The sequence below is a fragment of the Apus apus genome, chromosome 8, assembly GCF_020740795.1.
Source record: "Apus apus isolate bApuApu2 chromosome 8, bApuApu2.pri.cur, whole genome shotgun sequence".
Lineage (NCBI taxonomy): Eukaryota > Metazoa > Chordata > Aves > Apodiformes > Apodidae > Apus > Apus apus.
In genome coordinates this window covers 24,826,374-24,854,304 of record NC_067289.1, presented here as the reverse complement: position 1 = coordinate 24,854,304, position 27,931 = coordinate 24,826,374, and the positions used below count along the sequence as shown (strand labels likewise).

The 27,931-nt window shown below is 43.1% G+C and overlaps 1 protein-coding gene across 3 annotated transcripts in view; it reads left to right on the top strand.

Moving 5' to 3' along the window:
* SCHIP1 (schwannomin interacting protein 1) overlaps positions 1 to 27,931 on the top strand; it is a 146,765-nt gene that overhangs the window by 39,666 nt on the left and 79,168 nt on the right. Inside the window, exons 2-4 of one of the 3 annotated variants that reach the window (XM_051626452.1) lie at positions 2,141 to 2,205; positions 3,098 to 3,178; positions 5,712 to 5,862. In XM_051626452.1, coding sequence (XP_051482412.1) covers positions 2,141 to 2,205; positions 3,098 to 3,178; positions 5,712 to 5,862 — 297 coding nt within the window. Of the gene's footprint in view, positions 1 to 2,140; positions 2,206 to 2,402; positions 2,458 to 2,977; positions 3,004 to 3,097; positions 3,179 to 5,711; positions 5,863 to 27,931 lie in introns of those variants that run through there. The other 2 variants (XM_051626453.1, XM_051626454.1) reach the window with 2 other exon arrangements.

Here is a 27,931-nt window from a genome sequence, read left to right as displayed (position 1 = left end):
GCTGAGGGCAAAGCACCCCAGTCCCTTCCTGCAGCAGGGCTGGCTTCATCAATTCTGTTCCAAGGAGCAATAATCAATACTTCATGGTTAATGATGCAAAACTGAAATTAGTATCGATTTTATGTCTCCTTCTCGTCCCAATTATGCAAACATTGCTGTGCCCCCTCTGTACTTGCTTTATATCACAGCTCTTATGAAGACTGGCTTGAGATGGTTAATGGAAAGACTGAATAGTCAAAAATGTCACAACCAATTTGGGATTTTACTTTTGTGGGTTGTTTTTTTTTGTTTGGTCTTCGCCCTGAGGTTAATGGAAAATGATGTCAAACACAAGAAATGATTGATGTAATTCGTGCGGGTTTTGTCACCCAGAGCTATATATAAAGTCAATTGCAAATTGTTTTCACATTCTAAATTACTGTACCTAGCTCCAGGGTACGCTGGGAAAATGGCCAGTGGAAGAAGAAGGGAGAAGAAAAGGTTCTCTCTGAACTGAACAGTGCTTCAAGGAAAACAGTTTTGAAAGTTGCTTGGTTTTAATATGCCAGAGGAGGATGTTCCTCAGCACACGGGGAAAAAAAAAAAGGCAAAAAATAAAAGGGTTTCCCATCTGGATCAATTCCAATAGCTGTGGAGCAGTGGGCAGCCTTTTATCAGCCAGATCATGGCCACAAAATGGTGCTACAATGAGAGACCCCAGGGGCAAAGACTGGGGAAACCTCTGACTTGTCAGCTTGACAGATCTAGTGTATGCATAAAATATATTTTGCAGTGATGGTCCTTCCAGAAATGAAAGCTGTGTTGGGAGTAAACCAGCTATCAACTGTGGTCTTGTTTTGTGATGAACAGGCTAGAATTTTGTACAGGATTAAAAAGCAACAGGTTAAAACTCTCTGTTTCACAAAACTGGGTTTATCTGGGAAAGCAGAAAGTGGAATTGGCTGGTCTGTTGTGTGCCTGGAGACTGCCATAGTCTTATTGGACCAAAAATCTTGGATTCATCCCCAGGTCAGGTCAGATGGACATGATAAAAACATCCTTGTTTTGCCTGTGTAATGTTCTTAGCCTTCCTGGGAATCTTATAAAGAGATTGGGCATGTGTGCTCTGTGCATGTGAGTCCCAGTGATGCCAGGGCACTTGGGGGGATTGTGCCCTGTGAGGTGTGGAAAGCTCAGCCCAGGAATTGCATCCCCTGGAGCACCTGCTTCATTGCAACCAGGTTCTCTTGCACCCCTCAGCTCCCACCCCTTTAGAGCAACAAAACCCTGCCAGCCAGATACAACTGTGTTTTTTAAGCCACATCTCTGTGCTGAACATGGTGGGTAGATTTTTCCCAGGCCATTAGCATGGATGCAGGGATCCCCAGCTAATAAACTTGTGACATCTCTGCTGTTGAAATGGGATCTGATGCAAATACCCTGGTAAAGGCATTGAGCTGTAAATCTTAGGCAGTGACTCTTAATTATGAGACTGAATGCTGTTTGATTGCAGAACAAAGAGAAGTGCCTGATGGTATGAGCTGATGCTCACTTGCCTCTTACCAAGCCCCTCTCCTCTCAAATCAAAGCAGTCACACACCTAAGGCACAAAATAATGCTCTCCTCTTTTGCTCTATTTTTTTTTAATTATTTTTTTTCAGGTCTGCAGGTCTTTCAAACATGTGCTGGACATACTAATAAATGTATTTATCTTTTCACTTGTGCCCTGTGATAAGATGAGGGGCAATGGATTCAAACTCGATTACAGGAAGTTCCACCTCAACATGAGGAAGACCTTCTTTCCTGTGAGAGTGACAGCCCTGGGACAGGCTGCCCAGAGAGGTTGTGGAGTCTCCTTCTCTGGAGACTTTCAAGACCTGTCTGCATGCCTTTCTGAGTGATTTGCCCTAGTTTTTGATCCTGTTCTGGCAGGGAGGTTGGACTAGATGATCTTCAGAGGTCCTTTCCAACCCCTGACATTCTGTGATTGTGTGATTGGTTTCTCTAAATTTAAAAAAAGCCCATAGATATCACCCAAGGGACTGTTTTGCTTCATGGTTGGTTCACAACATCTTGAGGTTGAGGGGAAATGTCCAATGTCAACCAAAGGCTTCCCATAAACACATTGAAATGTGATTGTATTTTCTTTCTCACTTTGCAGGAAGACCTCAGAAGGCTGCAGCACACCTTGGAACAGGTCAATAATGGCAAAGACTTGCTTCAGAGGTAAAAATATGCAATTTCTGCAGGTTCTCACATGTGGTGAAATGAAATGGCTTTTCTTAGGCAACAAGCCTTTTCTGTGGGATGCTCTCTTTGTTGTAGACTGTTTCTCCCTTGGTAATACACTAAATAGTCAAGATTTTGCACCTCTCCCATAAACGATTCTTATTCTTAGTTGCAGGAGGATAATTTCTGAAAACTGCTGATTGAATGATGTAATTCAGTGTCCAGTAAAGTCTCAAAATAACTCCACAGGTTGGGGTCTAATCTTTCACCTTTTCATGCTGAGACCTTTCATTCATGTTGCTAGTCCCGTCCCAAGCAGCGTCCTCAGACCTTTGATTTTTATCTTCCAGCATTTTCAAATTGCTTTCTCAGAGTGATTGGCTTGCAGCACCAATTCCCTGGTCATCATTTATTACAAAGACTTTTTTTCTTCCCATTCCTGTATGGCTTTTGCTGATGTAATTTATTTGCTACCGACGTTGCCATTGTTACTTTTCATTTTTACTCTCCAGCTTTTCTGACGTAGCCCCAGGGATTGAGAGTTAATTTAGCAGGAATATCTGTTATATTGGCCAGTGTTTGATGGGGTTTTTTTTATTTGCAGCAGCTTCTTTGCTGGGTGTGCCTGTCTCTGGAGCTGTGGCATGTGGCAGGTTGAGTGCAAGGGCTCAGGTAGGCTCTGATCTGGAAAATGGATCCAAATTGGTGCTTTTTGTTAACAGCCAAATGGGGCTGGAGAAAGGGACCCAGATGCCTTCCTCCAAAGACAGCAACACCCTCTATTGAGCAGCTCTTGTATGTACTTGTCAAAATTTCAGAATTATTTGGCAGTTACTACAAAAGCATCATGCTGAGATGCACTAAACCCATTTTCTTCTCTTTTCCGTAGTCATCAGCTTGCCATGGATGAAGAAAATAATATTGAAAAATATAATATCAACTTACAGCCCTTGGAATCCAAAGTGAAAATGTAAGTAACAAAGAATGTAATTTCTGCTTTTAAGTGCAGCCGAGTTTCTGATTCCTGAACCACAGAACCCAAACTGTATCCATCTCAGAGTCAATTTAAATATAAAAAAGCCTCAGTTTCACAAGGTGGCTGAGCTCTTCTTTACCTCTAAGCATACAGACATTCTCTTTGAGTTTCAGATGCTGAACTTTAAGGTTGCCACTAACTTTGTAATTTCCTCTGTGAAACTCTAGAATATTTGAAGATTTTCCATCCATACAGAGAGCGTTCTGGTGGGGGGAAGTGCAGTACAGAAGTCTCTTCAGTGCTATTTTTCACAGCTGAGCTGGTTCAAGCTCCTCAGGCATCTCATGGCTCTTGTCTTCAGGTTCACAGGGGGGTGGAGATGTATGTTCAGGGGGACCAGGGTTCCCGGGCTGGAGGGGCAGTGCAGCTTCGTGGCAGTAAGCAAGAAAGCTGGTTTTCCTTGGAACACAGAGCAGCTGCTAGCACTGAGCCAAGGCACATAGGTGACACCTAGCTGCCACCTGGAAGGAGGAGAGAAGCATCGCTGTGGTCTGGTAATGAAGTCTCCAGCTTCCAAATGCAAACGTTGCAGCCTTTGTAAGACATTTTAAGACATTTCCCACATGTTGTGTAGTCTGCTCTGGGGTCAGTTATTCTTGACTGTGCTGGAAAACTTCTGGCAATACTGGGGATAGAACTGAAAACTGCCCCAGGCATCTATCAGAGCACAACACTCCTCTTTGGGCTTCTTCCAGCCCTGGGGCAACATCCAACTGTTCCCAGCTCTGCCCTAACATGGTGCCCCTGGACTTCCCAGCAGACAACTGAAGTTTAACATGTATTAAAAAAATCAGAACATCTTTATGTCAAAGCCCCCAACTGCTTCATGGCCCAAATGGGGTGCAGCTCTCCTCAGAGCTGTGTGCATTGTGTATTACAGATTGAATTCCACTTTCAGCTGAAAAGCTACAGCTAACTCATTATACAGGACATTAAAATATTAATGCTATATTAAAATATTAAAAGGACATGAAGCTTCAAATTAAAATCCAGCCAGTGTCTTTTAGTCATGCAAATATAAGCCAGATGACAGAATAAATTTTCAGGGAGCTTTCAGGAAGGGTAATTATAACTTAACCTCAGTCTATTCTCAAGCTTTAAAACAGAAAGTACATGTAAATATAAACATGTACTGCTGGTATATATTATGCAGTAAAGCTTGAAACTGAAACAATGGAAAGTGTAACTGCTTGAGGCATGGAGATATTGGGGATTAATGCAAAATGCATTTACTGAAAGCTCCTCTGTAGGCACTCGTGTTTAGGGGCTGGGGTAGATATTTCTGCTCATTTTAAAGGTGTTGTATGAAAACAACACAGATCTTAACCTATCTGACTGGCTCTGAAGTGCACCTATCCTGGGGAGGCCGTTTTCTTTCTGAGCTGGTGTTTTTCTATTAAAAAAAAATCCCCAAATCCAGGCATTTGATGAGGGAGCAGGCAGGGTGGAGGAGCTCCCCCCACACAGGGAGGCAGGGCAGCATAGGAGCTTTGCACCATCAGAACAGCTTCAGCAAGGGTCAGGGTGCTCTGCCTGGTTAACAGACACACTGGAGGTCTTACTGCTTTGATATCCCTGTGATTAAACTCTCAATTTCTTAAAAATTCCTTTGGGAGTTCTTTCTAGCTCACTGCACTGTAGCAGGGGTCTCAGGCCAGAATTTAGCTCCACTTCCTTGCAGAGATCATGGGTCATCTTGTGTGCAGATACCCACATATGTGGTATTAATGCCATTACTATCCCAAACACAGCTTTCATTCCCAACATCTTCCCTGGCCTCCAAGACACGTTGAGAGAGGCACAGGCAGTCTGGCACTGCCACCTGCTGAGAGCTGCTCTGGCCTCCTGCTCCCTGGCCACTGCCCAGCTCAAAACATGGAATTGCTTTACAAAATTTTCCCTCAGGTTTTAGAAACTTGGTCAAAGTTTAGGATTTTAAAGCAGAGCTCCTATTGCAAATCCCACATGCTGCTTTAAAGCAGGCTTTAAGTCCCCAGCCACCCAAGATGGAGATGTTAAAGAGGTGGAGATGGTCTGGCTCTGAACTTCCAACCATATCTACCTGATGATCTGAAAGCTGATGTAAACAGAAGATGTTGGAGGCTGTTCTCTCTTTGAAAAAGATAATTCCATATTTTTACTTCATTTGCAAGATAGAAGAGAATTGCTCAGTTCTGTGCAACCTCAAATTTAAGTCTCTTTAGGGATTTGAAATAAAGAATTGCTTCTGCTTAACAGATACCTAACTTGAGTTCAGCTTAAGAGTTGAACCCATGTTACACTAGTGGTGGCTCTCATAAAACCTACAGATGGTGGTTATGAATGATCGTTATCCAAACTGGGAAACAAAATGCCCCAAAAAAGAGAGAACCACCAAAACCACCTCTTCAGTCAAAAATATATGTATTTGAAATGCTTTTGTTGCTGCCTTCCCCTCCCCAACCCTGTGCCTTGGTGTTTGTGGCAGCATCCAGCGAGCATGGCGTGAGTACCTGCAGCGCCAGGACCTGCCGCCCCACGAGCAGCTGGACAAGCGCAGTCCCTCCCCACCCTCCCTCTCCTCAGACAAGATGAGCAGGTCCATCAGCATGAACACCTTTTCTGACAGCAGCACCCCGGTGAGTGCAGTGCTGGGACCAGTTTTCCTATGTTGCTTTTTGTTGGGTTCCTTTCTAGGACTTGGGATGAAGGAAAGCTGAATTACGGGCTCATCATGAAAGAGGGACTTTGAGGGGAGTAGCAGTGTCTCAAACGATCCTGGGAGAAGATGTGTCTCTTGTGGGTGCTGTTGAACTTGGGGCTGTGCTTGTGAGATGTGGATCTCAGGCCCTGGCCCAGGCTGCCCAGGGCAGGGGTGGAGTCCCCATCCCTGGAGGGGTTTCAAAGCCATGCAGATGTGGTGCTGAGGGATGTGGGTTAGTGGTGGCCTTGGCAGTGCTAGCTTAAGGGTTGGACTTGATGATCTTAAAGGTCTTTTCCAACCCTAATGATTCTGATATTTTTTAGTGGACCCAACAGATATTAGCAGATGGGAAAAGGTGTTTCCAAGTGGTGGTGTGGTATTCTGCAGAAAGCAGGGATCTTCACATGTCTTTAGCACTTTGTGGTCTCCAAAAAGCCGAATTGTGGTGCCTTTCCTACAAATAAATGTGTTTTGTAGCGTGGTTGCTTGTTGTTGTTGTGGTGGGGTTTTTTCATGGTGTGTTTTGGTTTTGAATTGTTTGGTTTGTTGGTTTGTTGTTTTTTTTTTTCCTGAAAGAAACTTGGACAAGTTGATCTAAGAATTAAAAATGAAACTTGACTTTGGAGGAAATGTTCACACCACTGTGCAGACTGACTAGCAGCTGGAAGCTCCATTTCTCTTTTTAAGGTGACTCTCAACTCAAAACCTAAATATAGAGGCCATTTCTTTGCAAATAAGTGTCTGTGTGACTTGTTCTGGTGTGGGAACTTTTTGGTCAATAATCAGCTATAGTGCCTGTAAATACTGCTTCCAGCTTTGTGGCAGAATGCAGCAGCTTTGAGGAAACTTGTAGAGAAGAGTTAATAAAATAATTAAATAGTTAAAAAAAAACAAAACCAGAAGGTAGGAATTGCTATGGTGTGTGTTAGACCAGCTAAATAAAAGCAGGAGGTGTCCCACTGTTCAGCTGAACTGAGCAGATCCAACAGCTTTTCTGAGCTAAGAGCTCTGGTTTTGGACTTATGGGGACAACTGGACTCTTTCCTTTGTTGCACCAGGTTCAGAGTGAAGCGAGGTGAGCAGTTCCAGCAGCTGTAGTGTTTGTGACACCCTGCTTAGGCAGCTTGCTTTGGATCTGACAGTATTTAATCAAATATTACTGGGAGTGCACTGTTTTCTTTTTAGATGCTTTGTGTTTGTAGCTGGAGAGCGGGATGATAAACTAGGTTGTGATATTGGGTTATGCACCAACGTGTCATGTATGAAACGAGTTAGGTCCCTCTAATGAGAGAGAAATCTGGGTCTTGTTTTCAGCCGCGGCTGGTGTGAGCTGGAGCTGCCGGGCGGGAGCTCTGAGCCAGCCCCTCGGTTTCCACCAGAGGTCCCTCGTACCCTGCACAGGGAGGCTCTGCATCTGTAACTGAATTTGGAAAACGATGCCTTTGCAGTGCTTTCGGGTCTTTGGGGGTAAAATTATGACATCTGAGAGTTACATATTGGTGGGAAAATGAAGCACGGATACTGGAATTGCTACTTGTTTGTAGCAGCTCACCTCACTTCTGCACCCTGCTTGTTTAATGCAAAGGAATTTGGGAATATTTCCTTACACTTTTCTAGCACCAAGCTTGCCAATAACGTTTGAAAAATAAGGGGACGTTTCTGAAGGCAGAGGAACCCCTTTCTGTTTTGTGTTCTTGATGATACCTAAGGCAGCGAGGGACCCACGCTTGTTAGCACAGGATAATCCTCAGATCTTGGGATGAGGCACCGGAGCTCCAGACAGATGCTGTTGTGCTTTTCAGGATCCTCACAAAGCATTTAAAAGTAAACCTACTGATTTAAGATGGTTTTCTGTCTTCACCACAGGGCGTTGTGGGCATCTTGGAAGCAGGAAAGGTTTGTAGCAGATAAGGAGAAGCCTTTAGTGCCGAGCTCAGCAGGTGCCCTAAGAACAAGGTGGTAGAAGGCATGAGATCTGGTGGGGAGGTGTTATGGGGTATGGCCTGAGAACAGCTAGGGCCACAAAGCAAAAACTGTGTCCTTGGCCACACATGTTCAGGATAGACTCAGATCTAATGCAGTAGTGAGTGTTTCTGTCTGAGACACATGTGCTTTCCTGATGGTGAATGTCACATGCTTTTGGTTTGGAATTGATGCTATCAGGTTTGGGGCAGGGACAAGACCAGAACAAGACAGGGACGATTGACCTTGAACTGTTAACATATGAATGGGAGAGTAATTGATTGTCTTCACCAAATAATGACTGGTGCAGAATTAAATGCTCTGTTTTGTACTGTGAGTTATGTTTTCTGCTCTAGTAAAAGGTAACCTTAAAACAGGAGAAAAAAGTCTGAGTGCAGAGAAACCACTGCTGGATCCATCTGTAATTTTACACTGCCTTGAAGTTTTGTGTTTCTAAGACCCAAGCTGGAAGCTGGGGAATAATCAAGTGGCCAAACACACCCATTTGCCAAGTCCTCTGTTTGGCCAGAACAAGAGCTGTGAAACATGGAACACATTGATTACAATGCTGTTCCTTTTGCAGAAGTGATGAGGCTCTTTCAAAGTGTTTGTGCTGTAGTGCACAACATTCTCTTGGGCCTGCCTCTCAGCAGTAAACTGTTAGAATGGGCAGAGTGGCAGAGAAAGGACACATCTCGAATGATGAGATAGGAAACGGACTTCTCTTGTTCAGTCACTGCTTAGCAGGCTAGCAAAGGAAGGATTTGCCAGCCACGTGTGTGCAGGATGGGTGGTTTCCTAACTGCTGGAAAAGGTCTGCTGTCAGTCACTGATCACATTGTTGTATTAGGAGCATACAGGCTGCATTGACACTGTCTTTAGTTGCTTTTGTTTCCCTTTGGCATGTTCATCTTCAATCAAAAAACAAGGAGCAAGACAAACAATAAGTTTGAGGAAGAATGTTCTTCCTTACAAATACTTTATTTCTTTTTGTGGTGTAGAAAGGTGGCAAAACTTACCTTCCTGTGTGGTGTGTGACTGAGCTTCTCTCTTTTCCCCATACATAGACAACTGTATCTATAGTTACTAAGAAAAAAAGATGATGCCAGATATGTCCCACTACCATGTGGTTCTGGTTATGACCTGTGTTCCAGGAGACATCATTGTGTCTTTTTAAATGATCCAGCTGCAAAGACATGATCTGTGAAGGCCACAGAAAACCTGATAATGCTTGACGAGTGAAAGCTGGTGCAAGACATACCTGCATCCAGAGTTCTTACAGAGTTGCAGTGGCTTCTTGATTTATTTGTTTATTATTATTTTTTCACTTAAATTAGAAACATTGGGATGGACACGAAATGAATTGGTTCCGCTCTGGGCAGGCGTGGCTTCAGCTGGGCAGGCATCCCTGCTGGCTGATTCGAAACGACACGTCCGAGAGGGCGTCTTCCCCCCTGCAGCCCCTCCCCTGCTAGAACTTGCAAAGAGAGGAGGGAAATGGAGCCCCCGCAGCCCCGCGGGCTCTGCCCTCCGCGGGGCAGCACCGCGGAGAGCGGCAGCACCGCGGAGAGCGGCAGCACCGCGGAGAGCTCCCAGCCCCTCAGGTGCGCTCTTCCAAATGGGACCGCATGGATATTTTTTGTAGCCTCTCTCCATCGGTTGGTGTCACAGAAAGCAATTGCCAAGGCCTTTCTCCACACCCCACCACCCCCCCCAGCTGGATTAGCTAAAAATGCAGCATAAACCAAATCCGCAGCAAAAGCCAGGTTCTTAACTTGGTCTCCCAAGGATACTTACTATTGGCAATAAAACCCATGTCACTGCAGGCTGATCACAGGGTCAAGTGCCTGTTACTCTCTAACTTTCAGGACAAAACCAATGAGCACAAACTGAAAGACAAGAGATTCTGTCTGAACCTTAGGAAATACTTTTTTATTTTTACTGTGAGGGTGACCAACTGGCACAGGTTGCCCAGAGACAATGTGGAGTCTCTGTCCTTGGATATATTCAAAAGCCATCTAGCCATGGTCCTGGGAAAACTGTTCTAGGTGGCCCTGCTTGATCAGGGGGGATTGGACCTGGTGATCTCTAGAGGTGTTTTTCAACATCAGACATTCTGTGATTCTGTGAAGTAGTCAGTAGGAACTGGAGTGAAATGGTTGAACGTGAAGCATAATATCAGATCAAAGTTAAACAGACAACTGCAAAGAAACATTTGCAGCTCATTCTGTTTGTAATTAAGCCTTTTATCTGGCTCAAGTTCTTATCTTGTACGTTGGGGAATTTGGGCAGCAATAAACAAACATTTTTACTTAGTAAGATTAAGTTTATTATTGGGGAGAGAAGGATCCTTTGTAAAGTAGCAAAACAAAAATATGTAGGAATTTGATTTCTTTATTAAAATCCTGTTGGGTTTTTTGTATAGTCTAATAGTGATGCCCATACAGTTCACCCACCTCCCCACACTCATCCTGGGAGAAAATAATTTTCCACACTACAAATGTAAAATAGTAACTTTTAAATGCAGATTGACGACTAAAACCCATAAGTACTTACTGTGGGCAGAATTTAAGTGCCTATTTTTCTTTCAATCATAAAATGTACAGCGTGCAAATACTTCTAATGTGTGGGCAGGAATCTCTCCAGAAAACCAACAGTTCAGAACGTTTTCTTCGTAACTTGCAAACTTCTGTAGATGGAATAAAGAGAAGAAGAAAAAAAAAATCAGGCACACTGCTACCACATGCTGCCCACTGAAAACTATTTAACTCTTTGGTAGCAGTTAGTTTCCTTTTTAGCTCTTTCCAGCCCTTTAATAGATGTTTATTTTTTAAACACTGTCTTGTCGGGATGAAATCTATTCCATTGTTTTAGTACCGGTTACCTCTGGTGATCTGGGACTGTATCATAGCCTGAAAGTTCAGAAATGTGGAGTTTTCTAGATGAGTTTTGGACAATCTCATGTGTTTTCATATTTCATTTGCTCTACCAGAAGTTGTCATGCTTATGGCTTAGGAAAAAAAATGTCCTGAATGCTTTCTAACATCACCTATTTATAAACCTTGTCACCTTTAGCTAAAGTGAGCTTGGCTCTGTGTGCTGCATTGCAGTGCTATTTAGAAGCAAGAAAAAGGTCTGTGGGAAAACCTGGGCTCCACCATGGCAGGTTTAAAACTCCTCATGCCTTAAAACAGCCAGAGCCCAACCCTCCAGGGCCTGGATCTGCAGGCTGGACATCAGGGGTTGGTGTGATTTTTTTGCATTATCATCTAAGTTTTGGGGTTTTTTTAAGAATGTGAATTTTAACATGCAAGATTGAAGGGATGATTTCAGTCCATTAATTCATCCTTTTTCTGACACTGATGGAAAGACATACAGCATCCTGCCTGACATAATTTAAAATGAGACATTTCCAAAAGAAACCTGCCTTCAAGACTGGAAAGCAAGGACTTTTGCTGGTGTCTCCGCCATAGACATTCTGATGGGGCTTGGACCCTCTGACTTGTAGGCAGATGGTCTCATTGTTTCCACCTGTAATGTAAATTGTGTTCGTTTTGCTTCTTTTGGAGGCTAAAAAAAATCTGTGTACTAGAGCCACAAGAGTTTGATGTGTCTTGCTATATTCCATCTCTGAGGATTTGGCAACACACTGTAGGAAAAAAGAGGAAGAGGCTGAGGAAAAACCAGATGCCAACAGGATTTTTTTCCTGCCCAGACCCCGTGCCAGATGGTACATGAGCTGAAGGGTAGGGATTCCTCTCCAGTACTGAGTCCTTAAAATATCTAGGAAAACCATAGCTGTGGTCTTCTGCACCTTGGTGACATCCTGACCTGTAATTGCTGCTCTGGTGCAGGACACAGTGACACAAAACCTGGAGATTTTTAACTCCTCCTACATCAGATCAGTGCCCACTTGGTTTCCCTTGGATATTCTGGATCTCAGCTCCAATAACTGACTGAAGTTGTTGCTCCTAGGAAGAAGGCCAGGTTAATCAAACAGGTCTCTGGGACATTGCACTCATAGAGACTCCTTTTCCTTCACCACAGCACTTGTGCATTCCCTCACCCCTATTTTTTTCTCCCTTTCTATGATTTCCTACCTCCCCTTCTGCTTGTTACATCCCTGCAGCAACCCCCTGCTCACACCCTCCCCGTGTGGAACTGCAAGTGTGTCTTTATCCCAGTACAGCATGGGTGCAGTAAATAACATAATAAATGATTCTTTGTTGAGATGACAACCCTCATCTCACCCTTTCCCCCTAGTTTGGTTTTTTCCTTGTAGCCTTTTCTGTTCCTCATTTCCATCTGCTTCAGCCCCACACACAACCCTGCTTGTATGTCCTGCTTTAAATAAACAAGGAATTAGGCTGTAACACATTAAAAAAATAAAAACACATTGACAAAATTAGAGTTCCACATTTGGGTAACAAAAAATAGCTTCAACTTTCCAAACAGAATTCCTGCTTTGTCTGAGACTGAGCCCAGGGCAGCTCTGGTCTGGGATGGACATGTTTGAGAAAAACAGTATTCTTCTGAAAAGCAGAATAGAGATTGTAGGAGTGATTTTGGGATGATGAGTGACACCCAGTCCTGTTGCTTTGCCCTCTTTCAAGCTAAAGAATATTTCCCTTGGTTTTCTTTATGGCTGCTTTGTTACTGAGAGTAAATATTAAACTATGAGCAGGAGTTGTTCCAACATGCACCAGTAATCCTGTGTAGCTTTAATCAGACATGGATTAAGGTTTCAGCTGGGACTGTAAAGCAGATTTTTCCCTCTGGTGGTAACCAGACAGTACTAGCAGGAGGGTGGTGCTTGGTTTAGGTGGAGCTTCCCCAGCTTGTGAGGATGAGCAGGGGGAGCACCAGTGCCAAGCAAAGCAGGACTTGATTCACTGCTTACCAAGCTATGACTCAATACTGCAAAGCATCTCAGAGACTTTAATTGTGATAAATTTATTAATGTCCTTAATGATAACAAACAACATTTTATGTATTTACAAACCACAGCACACTCTAGCACAGTACTGGAGGGTCTGCCAGGAAGCCTCCTAATTTTGTTTGGGAAGGTCAAATGAAGAATAGTAATTATTTCTGGTTGTCTGGAATGGATGAGTAGTGCTCTCAGAGCCAAATGAATCCAAAATGAAGTTGATGAAATAAGAGCAGATTTGACATAATATGAAGGTAGTAAGATGGGAAGAAGAGATCCAGTTGGGAAAAGCCTTTTTTGTCCTTCTTCCCTGTGCTGGACCCTCAAAGTTGTGTTTGTTTTGCTCAGGGATGCATCAAGGTTTGATTCTAAAAGTAGAACAAAATCTATTTGCAGCTTCTGCGTGTTTCTAGGTCCCAACATCTGCAAGTGATGATGTGTTTTGCACCAGCAGGAGTGAGGAGAAGGAGCTGAGGGGAAGGGGAGGCCAATTTACTGAAATCAGTGCAATCTACAGCTAAAAGGAAGCAGAGTATTGATACAGGGAACCCTCTATCTTTTCTATAAGGCTGGCTTCTTGACTGGAAATGGCAAAGGGCAGGGGGAGCTGCTGATCAATACTTGCTATATAATGTAAAAATACAGATCTTTATGTTTGCATTCAAATAGCATTGATGGAAACATTATGAAAGATGAGGAAAGCAAAGCCAGCAGGGGGATGGAAAGGGCTTAATTAGAAATCAAACATTTGATGATTTTGTGCAAAACATGAAGGCTGGTGTGGGTTGTAAGATAGTATTTGAAATTAGGTGAACATGACAACAAATGTCCTTTTCAGTGCCTTTGATTGGCTTCAGACAATTCCAGCCCCAAAGCTGAGCAGAGCTCACACAACCCGGCCTTGGGCTGATATTTATCTTTTGAAGGGGGATTTGATGGAGAAATTGTGGTTTTTTTGGTGAGGCTGTGTATGTATGTGGACATACACATAATAATCTGGAATGACTCTGTATGCTTAACTCTCATATAAATAGTGTCCCACGGGGCTTTTAGATGCCAGGATGCACAAGGGCCATGCCAGTTCCCTTTGATGGGATCAGAACTCCAATAGATGTCCTTTCCTTTCTGTGTGTGTGTGGAATGTTGGCTGTTGATGTGGTTAATCAATCTGATACACTGCAGGGTTGGGGCAGCAAAATCAATTAAAAAATTATCTCAGTTGATGACAAAATGTCTAACGAGACACGTTTGAACTGGGCTTCTGTGGGAGTATTTGATGGGGACGTGGAGCTTGGGAGAACTGGTAACAGTGTCATCCTACTGGAATGGGAACTGGCTCCCAGCAGGATTACCCTGCTTAGTCATGATGGGAGCTCTTAAAAGCAGGAAGTTTATTTTAGAACTTCACGTGTCCTGCTTCAGAGAACTGGGCTGAATACTCCATAAATGTTTTCTAAGACAATTTTATCCACAATGTCTCCTTAATTCCCATGGCATGGAAGTGCCACACTCTGCCTTTCACAAAGCTTGATCCCAAAAACAAAAATAGTAGTAATGAAGACTTAATGGTTAATCAAGCAGGTGGGTGCAGAGAAGAATCAGAGCATTATAGAAAGTACTAGGAAGGTTTCTTTCCAGCCCTGTGGCAACATCCTGAAAACCCAGAATTTCACGTGTCTCAGGAACTGTTCTAAGTGTGCAGCTAAAATATGTAATTACTAATGAGATTCTCTGGGATCCCAGATTTCTGCCCTGGGTGTTGGTAGAGCAGGGTAGAGCCAGGCATGGGTGAGGAGAGAGCACAGCAGAGTCTGCTAGTCCTGGCTCCTCAGATGTGCTGGGAAAGAACAGGCATTGGGAATTCCAAAAAATAGAGATCACAGAATAACATCATAGAATCATGAAATGGTTTGTGTTGGAAGGGAACTAAAAGACCATCTAGTCCCAAACCTTTGCCATGGGCAGAGACACCTCCCACCAGCCCAGGTTGCTCCAAGCCCCATCCAACCTGCCCTTCAACACTGCCAGGGATGGGGCAGCCACAGCTTCCCTGGGCAACCTGGGCCAGGGTCTCACCACCCTCACAGCAAAGAATTTCCTCCTAATCTCTCATCTCAATCTCCCCCCTTCCGGTTTAAAACCATTCCCCCTCACCCCATCACACCAAGCCCTTGTCCAAAGTCCCTCTCCAGCTTTCCTGGAGCCCCTTCAGGCACTGGAAGGTGCTCTCAGGTCTCCCTGGAGCCTTCTCTTCTCCAGGCTGAACACCCCAACTCTCAGCCTGTCTCCAGCCTTCAGGTCACCTTTGTGGCACTCCTGTTGTCATCCCTCCCCATGTGTGGGGACGGTGCAGCAGAAGCCAGAGCTCAGACAGGCATGTTTGCCAAGACAAATATTCAAGCAGTGGAGAAAATGAGAGTGGCTTTTGAATGGGGAAGAGAAGACAACCCAAAAGCTGAGCAGAGGGTCTGTGTGGTTTGTTCTGACCTGGCAGTATCTTGCAGGTAACACATTCATTTATCCCTCCCATCCCCTTGGTCATGACTGCTTCTGTCATCTCATGCCTGAGGTCTGTTATGGTCTTCCTCTAGTGATGGGTACAAATTACTACAGAGCAGATAAGATTGCAGAATTGTTTTTCTTTCCAGCAACTGCTGCTGCCGTTTCATTTTTCCATCTCTCAGTTATGTGGGAAGGGCACGGGGTGGTTTGTCTCCAACTCAGAATTACTTGAGACTGGGAGGTTTCCAGCTGCACGTTTTCCCTGAGGCAGGTGACTGTGCTCACTGGAATTAATTATATTCTGATGTTACCAACAAAAAGAGGGGGAAATGTAGGAAATCTATGTAATAGACAATACAGTCATGGTTAGTAGGAACAGGAGGAATTAAATATATAAAATACATGTACTAAAAATTTATTAATACGTAGAGAAAACCCTACTGAAATAGCCAGAGCCATCACAGTCTATTAGTGGCCATATCCACAGTGAAATGTGGCAGCAGAACTTTAATGGGGTCTATTACAGAGCAGTGGATCTTTCCAAATATATTCTGTTTATATCCTCCTAAAGTGGAAAGTATTTGTTTCTGCTCATAAAATAAATGTTTAGATTAAATACACTGGAAAAGTGGATTTTTACCGGAACTGTTTTAGCTGTTTCTCTCACTGCTCTGAAACTAAGCAGCCAAATAGCAAACATTGTCCTGACCTTTGGGAGACTCTAAATCTATTTCTATAACTACATTTTTGAGCCAACTTGACTGCTTATGTACATGAAATGACTTCTTAGGATCAGCTAAAGTTCATGAGTGAGGTGTGTATGACATTGTAGGAGGGAGAATGTGCTGAACCAACAGCAGTTTAGAAGCCCTGAGACCTTTTGCAAAAGTCCTAATTGTACCATTCAGATGATACAAGAACTTTCCACACAGGAATTATCAAATCTTAGTCATACCTTGAATTCGTTAAGAGTAAATTATTAGTCGGGTGGTTAACCTCTTAATGTTAACTGTCTGGTTTTGCTTTGGTCAAATTCCAAGAATAAATGACTTTATAAAATCAGCTGGATCCAGGCTGGCAGTTTTGCTATTATAAATGATCATATATTATTTATCTGTGCCAGTAACATGTGGAAGAGAATCCTTTCCAGAAGGAGTTCTTGCACAACTGGGTGTTAGTAGTTTTGTGAGCAGATCCTTCCCTGAGGTAATAGATTTTTTCACCTAAATGGTTTAAGACGCAATTTTCTGATGTATTTGGTCATTGTTTGGCTTGAGAAGTGACTCTGTGGATATTGGAGATGAAATTATCCCCCAGCTTCCCACGTTCAGTAACACTTGTCATGGATGTATTGTCACAAATGACGTGGGTTTAAATAGCACAGATTTCAGCACAACCTGGTGCTGTGCTCTCTAAAACTGTGCAAAAACCTTGTATAGGATGTAACTTCCCAGTGTGGGAACCAGGGGGGCAGCTCCAGGTGTAAGGGGGCCATGAGGGATGGGGCAGCCCCTGGGGAATCAGCTGCAAGGAGGGGAAAGCACACGGGGGAATCCTCCACCCCGAAAGAATGGAAAAAAATTAACTCTGTAGCCAAAGAAGTTTTGTCCCCAGTGACCTCGTTTGTTTGGACCATGTGAGCTCATGTGTTTTTCTAGTCGTGGATTTAACAGAATTAATGATACAGCCTTGGATCCATAGGATTTCTTTAAAAATACATTGTGCTACCCTGAGACAGCACTTTTCTTTTTGAGTTCTGAATAGAACTTATCACTGATTCAGTAAAGCTGTTGGGACTTGTTCCAGCTAGTTGGGTTGATCTGACTGTTCCAGGTCCTCAGGAAAAAAAGAGTAAGACAGGACACAAACCAAACCTTTTCTGGTAGTTGAAATCTTCTGGAGTGTGTCTTAATAACCTGTACTGTAAAGGATTGAGGTTCATATGTTTTTTTGACATCTTATGCTTTCACTTACATCCCATCCCGTTTGCAGAGCTCTCTCCTGTCCTCTCTGCCAGTCTAATTGCCCCTTGTTAGGAGACATTTAATGAAACATTTTTGCTCCTGTTGGACAGGGCAATTGCTGGGGGGGCAAAATGATGTACATCAGGAGCACAGAGTATCAGAAGAGCCCTGGGTGAGCTGTGGAATATTGCTGTAGTCTGTGATACCTGACATTTCAGTGCTGTCTCTAATCAGGCATTCTTCACGTCGTGTGCAACAGTCATGTTGCTTCATTATTTTAAAATTTAGAAGCTTTTGTTTTTCCAGCTAAAACCCGTGTTTCCAGCTCCTCATTATGGTGCTGGTTTAATTGCATTACTTCTCTCATTGTGCGATTGAATATGGCCATTCAGCTAGAAAAAAGCTGCTGGAATAATGTAAATGGGCAAGCTTCGGTCTTTCCAAGGTATTTAAAATTCTATTGCTGTTCCCCTAAGCCACAGACAGTGGATTATTTTTCATGGACAGACAGTGCATCCTTCTCTTGGGGGTTTTATGGACAGACTGTATAAAATGATAATGCAATGAATGGGGCACCTGCCATACTCTATCAGCTGCCTAAATCAGCTGTTTCAGGCAGAAATTCAATATAACAGAATACATTTCAAATAGATTTTCAGGTACAAGGTGTAATAAGGAATTTTAAGAGTATTCTTGATTCATTTGCACCAAGATAGCTCTAAAGACATTTATGTTGCTTCAATAAAGATGTAGTTAAGATGCTTTCAAATCCTCTTCAAAATAATAAAATGGTTTGGTACTCTGAGGAGCTAAGAATAATAACATATTATTGTTATATTTGACTATGATGGTGTCCAGAAGTCTTAGATATTCTGCAGCTGGTTGGATAAAACATTACTGGTTTAGTGAGGTAAAAAACGAGCATCTTGCTCTAAAGAGCAGTTTGGGGATAGAAAGAAAGAGAAGGTTCTGCATGAAACAATAAAATCCTTCCTGGATTGTTTTTTTTAAATGCAAAGTAAGTGCAATGATGAAATATAAATAAATTAGCATGACCTGATACATGGTAACTTCATGGTGTTTCCCTACACTGCAGAGCTGGTTGCCCTCGCCTGCAAAGACCTGCTGCAATCATTCCTGAGCAGCCCGGAGTGTTGTGATTCATATTGTCTCTTGTGTTTCATTTTGCTAAGTTGGAATGAAAACCCAAAAATTAAATCTTGAAGCCAGATTTCAGAATGAAAGTTTGGAAACTGACATATGCAGCACAGAGGTGCTCTGGAGAATTCAGTGGTTGGAGTCCAGAGCAGTGTGTGTTGGCATGCAGAGCAGGTACAGTTATGAGCATGGCTGCTCTCCCAAAGACTGGCAAACTGCTGTAGACAACAGCACTGGAAAGCCTGGCATGATTTCTTGCCCCCTTGGTGCCCCTTTTTCTACTTCTCTTTCTGATGGTAAGATATTTTCTAGACTTGCTTTGGAAGTAATTCTTAAATTACCATCAAGAGGTGGGCTTCCATGGGCTGTTGTTGGGCAGCTCTGCACATCTCTCTGCCCCTTCCTGTTTCTGAGCTTGTGGAATCTCTGCAAAAAAACCCAAACCCGCTTGATTGAGACATAAACCTTCTGTAAGACCCCATGGCAAGGATCAGTGAGGCTCAGAAGAGCTTAGGTCTTGCACTTTCAAATCCCAGTCTGTTTTCCACTTCTCTATTGCCATCCAGCAGGTCTAATCCTGCTATACTATTGTTACGTGTAGAGGGGATTGAACTTGATGCTCAGATCGTGACCTTTCAGGAGAGACTTTTGCTCCCTCCTGGAGAAGGCTTTGTGAGGGCATGGATCTCCCTCAAATGTGAAGTTGGATCAGCACCTTATTAAACATCCTCAAACCCAACTTGATACCATAAAAATAACCTGAAGTTTCTTAACTCACTTTCACAGGAGGAGGTTTAATTATAAAAAAAAATAAATAAAAAATATCCACATTTAGTGAAGAGGCATTTTAATTTTAAACCTTCATACTTTTTCCCCCTCATGCCTTTAGCAGCAGCACAGACCTTTGCCCCTGACCATGGTGTGTGCTGCAAATTCCTTCCAGCCCCTACATCTTGGGGAACAGAGTCCTGCCATGCCCCTGTTTTAGACCTGGCTCCCTGAAAGAGAAGAGCACTCTGTCGTGCATTAGAGGGCACCACCACATGAGAGACTCTAGCATCATGCCAAAGAAGGCAGAGGCTGTTACTGAATCCTCTGGCTATGGAAAAAGAGTGCCAGTGCCTCTGGCTCTCAGGGAGTGTCTTTTCCAGCAGCACTGAAGGGCTTGGTTTGGGTCTTCTACAGCATCACTGCTGTTTGTCTAGAGTCTTTGCTGTACAGTGTAGCTCTTGTGTGATCGAATGGCTGATGCCAGCCATGTAAAAGGTGCTGAAAATGTGTGGAAACTCTCTGGGCACATGAGCCTCTCTCTAGGCAATGCTTTATTCCATTAACCTGAGCATAAAGCTGGATGAAAAGAGAGGGGGAGTTACAGAAAGGATTCTCTTAAAACATGTCAGAATGAGTCATGTCTGAGCAGGTTTGTTTCAGCCTGTGCATCTTGGTTTATTCTCAAACTCTGGCTCTTTAAAGAGGGATTATTTTTTTTTTAATTATCATTTTGTGCAAATCTAGACTCCCCATATGGTTGCATTAGAAGTAGTTTCTATCACAACTTACTGTTTTGATTTTTTTTTCCCCTTAATTGGGACTAAAAAGCACCTTGAGCATCAGCTGGCAATGGCAGCTGCTCTTCTACCCTGTGTGCAGTGTAGCTCAGCGTGTCCCCTGGTTACTGAGCAGCCAAATCAGTGGGGACAAGTGATGTTTCTAATGTCCCTGGTGGTTTTGCTGGTGTGTGGCTGTGCTGGATTGATTGCTGGCTAGAAGTGAACCCTTGTTTTCTTGGTTCTCTTGCTTCTCCCACAGGCTTTTAACAGATGTTCCCTAACCTGAGTTTAGGTGGTTGGTGTTAACCTGGGCACCCGTTACAGAGCTGGGCAGATGTCACAGGGTGTTTGCTGTTTATTTACTTGGTTAAATAACATTTGCTTGGCTAAAAACCAGCTTGTTCAGCCTCTCTTCCATGATTTCTTACTGGTTTAAAACACCAAAACATTATACATTTAAAAATTACCTTGGATGTTTAAATGAAAGACAGATTAGAGAGTGTTTTTCTGAAACTATTCTGGAGTACTTGGAAAAGAGGGAATTAGTTTGTTTGCCATAGCAGAATTCCTTGGCTTGTGCAATTGTGACCAAGATATCTATTTGGAAACAATATAAAGAGTTTATGTTTCATAATTTTTCTTTATTGTGGAAATATTTTATGCAAATATTCAGGGTAGGAAGATGTTGCCAGATGGAAAGGCAATAGTTGTAGGATTTTTCCTGGCACTTTTGACAGAATATATAATACTGAACGGCTTTATGCTAATGCTTTGCACTGGAATTCATATTTTATAGCTACTTTGAAATGCAAATTTTTTTAAAAAAAGGTTTCAAAATGGAAAACCTTGCCCTCTAAGAAGTGCAGGAGCATGCAGAGAAGTACGTAGCTCTGTTAGCTCCCAAGTACTGCCATGGATGGTGTGCAAGAGGATGATCTTTATGCTACAAAATGTGAGCTGGAAAGCTTAAAATGCTGCTGTCCTGTGGGACCTTCTACTTTGCTGGGCAAGTGCCAGCGAATTGAGCTTCTGAACAAAGTCAATTTTACCAATGGGGCTGGAGAAATATTAAAACTCCAAGGATGGGTGTAAATGCCATGGAATTAATGTGCCAGGTAGTTAGTGATGCCCTGATCATAAAACTGCCTCCATGGGTCCACCCAGTAGGTAGGAGCTCAGATACCAACCAACCTTTTCCTATAATATCACAGCAGCAAATATCCAGATATCAGAGAATCTAATTTCCTACCAATTACATCCCCTGTGAGCTACTGCTAAGGTGAAGTTTTATTGATATTCGCAGAAAGAAATCACAGCTGGGGGAAAGCTCAATTTTAAGCACACTTTATCCACCCAGAGCTCAGTCCTGTCCCCACATCTCTGCATTCTCTTGCTCCACTTGGAAAATACCAACGCGATCAGACCTGGTTGAGGATTGTTTACACCCTAACATAAAAACTTCTCCAATTAGCAGGAGTTTATCTGCAGTGACTGCAGGGAGTTTCCAGGTAACTTCATGCTCCTTAATCTTAACCAGTTCTCAGGTCTGGTTTTACCAGAGCAGTTAAGGGATTTCTAGCCTCTCTAGCAGTCAGGGTATCCTGGCCTCTTCCCACAGCATCACCACCAGTTCTGGCACTAGAATAAGCTTAAATCCCCAGTGTTTTAAACAAAAATGAATTATAATTTAAATAAAAAGATTTTTTAAATTATTATAATCCAAGAAATCTGCTCATGGCACCCAGCAGAGCAGAGGGGGAGTCTGCAGGGTGCTGACTGTGAGCCAAGGTTTGGGAGTTCCTAGTCTGGCATTCAGCCACTGCAATAAATGGCAACTCATAATCTGCTAATACAGAGCCAAATCATGGCAGCATTCTCAGTTTAATTTCTAAAACATGTATTTCACTGAGGTGTAAGGGGTGTTTTACATGCTGGAAATATTAATGTTCATTGTGGGCATCATACGCTCCTTCCGTGTGCTGCAGTCAAGTCGTTCACCACCACAGAGCACCCCTAATTAAGAGCTGACAGAAATGGAAGTATGTAAAAGTGAAAGGAGCCCCCTAATATTCACCCGTGTTGCAGCACAGGTTTTCCAGTTAGGCCTTGAAAATTGTTTTTCTGGTGGTGAAGCTTGAGCTCCATGGGTCAGGCACAGAATTTGTACAAATTGCTTTGAGGTAGAAACACGCTACCTGACAAAATGTGGTCTGTTCCTTGGTTTTTCTTAGGAGTCTTTACAGTGGGAAAATGTGAAGTTGTGTTCGAGTTGTTTAATTGGAAATAATCTTCTTTTAATGGGAGATAAACAGTATATTCTCTGCCCATCTGCAGATGAGGAGAGGGTGGGGAACTGCTTTGGGGACTCGATTGCTCCCTGCAGCCACAGTACTCGTGGAGCACTCACAGCATCCCTGGTTCCTGAATCCACAGTGGTTCTTTTCCACAACCATAGTCCTAGGACAAAGCCAGAATTCCCATTAGCTCTAAAATAGCTCAGATACCAAGGGAAGAAAAGACCCACACAGTCATTTCATGGGGTCTTTTCAACTCCTTTTCCATTTTTCTAAATGTCTGATCAACCTTGGCTCACCAGGAGCGACTCATGCTGCATCCAACACGTGTGAGGGAATTAGGGCTCACCATCTGCCAGAAAGAGTCCCTTAAAATTGTTCTCCCTTTTCAATTGGAATAAGATTTTATGAAAAACAGACACATTAAGAAGTGTTTGGTATCAATTATGAGTGAGAATGATTTCCAGTTTTGGAGGGATGTACCCTCCAGGAAAGGATTCCTGCCTCTTCTCTGGGCTCATATTGTGCCAGCTCAGGACAGGCATGGAAATAGAATCTTATGCTTCATTAGCATAATATGTAATATAATCACTGACCATTACCAGAAACCAAACCAAACAGAACATTAGGGATATTATCAGGAAGAAATTATACTTGTATATTTCACAATCTTGATCTCAAGGCTCAAAGTGTTGGGGATGCATTCCCAGTGCTCAAACTGGCTTTTGGAGGGTGTAGCTGTGTGTGGGGAAAAAATGGGCTTTGGACACAAATTATGCACAAAATTATTAAGATAGTGTGACATTCCTAGCAACCAAATGTGGGATTTTTTACACATTTCATTAATCATCCACAGGCACAGTGGCTGCTGCTGCCCACACAAATAATAACTGTACATGTAAATTAGGCAGAGAGATAAATGTGTGTTTTGATGTGCACAGTTTTCAGAAAATTTATTCTTTGGGGTCTGAAGCTTTGCAAGCAAACTGCCCATCTCTGGGTGGCACAGGATGCTCCCCATCACGTGTGGGGAAGCCCTGAAGTGTGTGCATCTGCTTTTATATACAGTAGAAAGAGACCCTCTCACTTTACGTGTCAATTATTCTTCAACAAGCCAGAAAAGCCTGATCTCATCTCACCCAAGTTTCAGTGTCCATGAGACAATCCAGGAGGGTCTAGGGCACACGAAGACTGATGTAAAATTGTCCTTGGAGCTGTGGTAAAGGCAGCCAGACTCCAGCAGTTCAATTTCAAACCTGCCATCCTTCTCTTTCTCTCAACTGGCCAGTTGCTCATTTCCCAAGTTTGCTGGGCTGTGGTCAACACAGGGTTAATGAATGATGCACAGCTCCAGAGGCTGATGGGGAAGGAGGCCACCCACTCCCTGTCAGGACAGAAAAGGTGTTAAAGGCAAGTGCTTTAAACAATTACCAGCTTGTTTTAACAGTTCATTTTGAGAAAGACTAAAATATCCTTAGTTGTGCAGTGACAACTTTATTTATTGCTGGTGGCACCAGAGATGACCTCGATACCAGAGCCTTGACACAGGCCTTTAACAGCTGGGATTCACTCTGTCATGCCAAGCTGGTTTATAGCATTTGGAAAAAATGTCAGAAAAGATGAAAATGCAGTTTGTCAATCAAGTAGCCTGGTGCAAGCAACAGATCTGCTGGTGAGAGAGAAGGGAATTTGGGCTGTTAAAAGGAAAGTGATTGTCGCTTAATGTTCATCATCACAGCTGGTGAGGTTTGAAGGTGAAGTTCTGTGTATTCAGATGCCCTTGGATCTCAGACACTCTCCGTGTTCTTCCTCTTGTGTAAAGAGTATTTCTTGTCTCCATTTCAGGAGGGCAAAGCTAATGTAACTCTTGAGCAGGGGTAATTTTAGAAATATTTTCTGTTTGTATAAACTTCCTAATTAATCATTTTAAACCTTTGAGCTAACAAGGTTTTCAAACACTTACTTAATAACTTCTGTTTTGGAGGCATTTTATTAGTGTCAATAAATAATCATAGAATGGTTTGGGTTGGAAGGAACCTTAAATCCCATCCAGTCCCAACCCCCCTGCATGGGCACCTCCCACCAGCCCAGGTTGCTCCAAGCCCCATCCAACCTACCCTTCAACACTGCCAGGGATGGGGCAGCCACAGCTTCCCTGTTGTGCAATTGTACAATTTCATTGTGGTTTTTATTTTCATAAAAATATTTCACCCCATCTTCCTCTTTTTCATAAAGTTCTGAAATACAGGACATGAACTGGTGGCTTTAGACTACCAATAAAATCTCTCTCTCATTGAGCAAGCTGATGAGATGACTCAGGCAACAAGAAATAGTTCTATCAGGATGGAGTGAGCAAAAGACACCTGTCATTTTTCCTCAAGAAAGTGCTATTTTGTGTCACCAGGTTGTGCTTTCTGAAGAATGTTGGAATTTGTTTGCCAGCTGCAGGGTTTGGAAACTCAAAGGCTTTGGAGCTCATTTCTCATCCCATACCTACCCCTCTCTTCCCTGCTCCCTTAGGGCTCACCTTCTCCTACACCTCTCCAGGGGTATTTCTTCTCTCACCTGCTCTCAGTTATTAGAAAGTAAATTTGGTGCCCAAAATTCAAGTACACAGGAGAAGCAGAAATTGATGGTTGCAGGGACTCCAGGGAGGCTGGGGTTTTAATCTACTCAAATACGCTCACTGCATGAAGGTTTGCACCTTTTCTTTAGTTTCTGTCCACAAAATATTTCACTTTATATATATATATGCGTATGTATGTATAAATATATATATAAATATATATATATATATAAAAAATTTTTAAAGTGGATTTAGTACCTAAGTGCTAAAGTCAGGGTACACCAAAAAAAAACCCCAACAGGTTTGCCTGCAACGTCCTTCTGGCAGGAAGCTGAAACCTGTTCCTTAAATTGCGTGGAAAATTGCAAATCATTAAAACCTTCATAAAAATGAGTTTAATGAAAATGGTGCACAGGCAGAAGAGGCTTGAATAACTCAGATAATAAGAATCTCTCCTGCTAGACCAGAGAGCTGCAGTCAGGAGCACTCAGCACCCATTTGCTGTCCCAACACTTGCCCTTGCCCAGCTCCCTCCCATCCCTGGCAGAGGGAATGCTGTGGGATCCAGGGTTCTGAATGAGGTCCTGGAGGTGCTCTCCAGCCACCATCTCCCTGGATCCATAATTCCATGATCCTTCAGAGAAACCTGTGACTGACAGCTAAACTTCCAACACTTCAATAGCTGAATTGAGTGCTGTGGAAGCCTTGCTAGGTGCAGCTTGCAGGTGATGAGGACAAAGAAACCAGAATTGGAAATAGCTGCTTATTGAGTATTTCCTACAAGCAGTAATCTGAAAATAAAAGCTGAACTTTGAAAAGCAGCTGCTGTAGATTATCAGAAGGCTGGTGTGGAGTTGGAGAAGGTGCAGTGAGCCTCTCCTCACCCTGGCCAAGAAGCCTAGAAAAATGTTTCCACAGCGATACTAAAATCTTAATAACCTGTCAGACGTGCTGCTCTGAAGACATTTGGAATGAAAAATAGCTCCAAGATTTCCAGCTGAACAACGCAGAGTTCATTATACATCCATCAAAAGCCCAAGTGAAAGTTAATTTACCTCAAGTCATGCTGCTGGTGAAAGCCAGAGCTGACTTTTTAATTTTAGAGAAGAAAGTGGGTAGTTTCAGCTCGGGTTTTCTAACTGCCCGTGTTTATAGGTACTAGAGAAGCCAAATCTGAGTGTGGAAAGATAAATGCAACTTTGAGGAGCCAAATACTGGGAGCTGTGTTATACCTAAAATAAGTGTGACTTAAACATGGACCCTTGGGTGGGGGAAGAAATAAAAACGGAGCCCTGGGGTCTGCAACTGTGAGCTGCTTTATTGACCAGACAGGTGTAACTTGAGAATTAAACCACTCAAGCAATATTTTTTTGGAGAATCTGATTGGGAAAAATGGATCCTGTAGAATATAGTACACTGGGCCCACTCAGAAGAGAAGCCAACCACCCAGAAATCTGCATTAATAAGGTGGGTTTGTAGCACACCCCCAAACCTTGCTGGATCTTCCCAGAGGCATGAGTGGCCACACTTCATAGAATCATGGAATCATTTTGGTTAGAAAAGAACTTTCAGGTCATCAAGTCCAACCATTAACCCAGCACTGCCAAGGCCACTACTAAACCATGTCCCTTAGCACCACATCTACAGGTCTTCTACTTCACCTGATCTGTAACTGAGGAGTCACTGCGAGATGTTGAGGAGAGCCTGGGCATCCATGTCCTTGGTGCTTTTGGATGTCCTTCAAACTCTCAGAGAAATAAGGGCTTTCCTCAGGGAGCTTGTCCCTGAGCCTAGGAAATCCCTACCTTTTCCTAGTGCTAAGCTCTCAGGCTTTACGTTTTTGCCCATCATCACAGTTTTTGACTTGTAAACTATCACTTTCTTTTGGGGGAAGTTGATGTGGTCATAGAAATATTCTTGATTTTCCTCGGGAGTGACACGTTCATTTGTCACAGGGAGTTTTTGTCAGGTTGTTGAAGAAAATATATGGGGTTTATTCAGTTTGAAGATGATTTTAGTGAGAAAACCAAAGGTACAAGTAGACACAGCCCCTTGGTTATCCCGTGAAGATCTCTGAAGGCTTTGGTGTGATAAGCCACAATGGTAATTCCTGTGAAGGGAATGTTTAACAAGGGTGGTCCAGACGAATTGATGAGTTACCTTTTCCTGTAATTAAAAGCTACGATCTCTAAGGTCTTGGGCAGAGAACAAATTAGGTGGGAACTGAGAATAGGAAAGAGTCATTACTCTTAAAACAGGAGGCTGCATTTCTCAAATGCACAAGCTGTTAATTAGGATGTGGAAGCAAATTGAACCAAATGGGGGAAGCTTAAATTAAGATTTTTCAGCTAGAGATGAAACGAGGAAACTTGAACTCCTTCTGAGAATGTCCAAGGTCTGTTATTTCTCATGAACCCCCAGTTCCTAGAGGTTTCCTCCAGAAGGACATGGGGACAATCACCCCCAAGGGTGTGGGGGCCACCCAGAGCCTTCCTCCTTGAGGGCACCCAAAGAAAAAGGGCAAATACCCAGAGCAAAGTTTCCCTCATTCACTTCCACCTTTTTCTCACTGACTTCTGAGCATCTTCTCCTGAGGTTGTTGCTCTTTGTTTGCCCACGTGGCACACGGAGGTAGTTAAACATGAGATCAAGTCTCTTAGGACAACTCTTGTAAGAAAGGTGCAAAAAAAGGGCTTGTGCTAAATGCTGGGAATGACACATAGGTCCTGTCTTTGCTCTGTTTTAATAATAAAGATATTGGAGTAAGCAGCTGATTGAATTCCAGCACACACAGGCTATCTCCCAGAAGATAAACTACAGTCAGTCTGACTCCCCCCTCTGCTGCAATAATTATAGCTCAGCCAGGAGAGGTGTAACAGAATTATTCCCAGAATATTTAGCCTGAAGGCATCTGACAGCATTTAGAAAAGGTGTGAAATGTGTTTTCTTTGGGTAACTCTTTTTAGAAAGCAGGCTTTTTGTAGCTTGACTGATCTGAGCAGAATGACATAAAGAAGGAATACCCCCCCAACCAAACCCAAGTTCCCAGGGGCTCCAAACACCACCAAGTTATCCCAA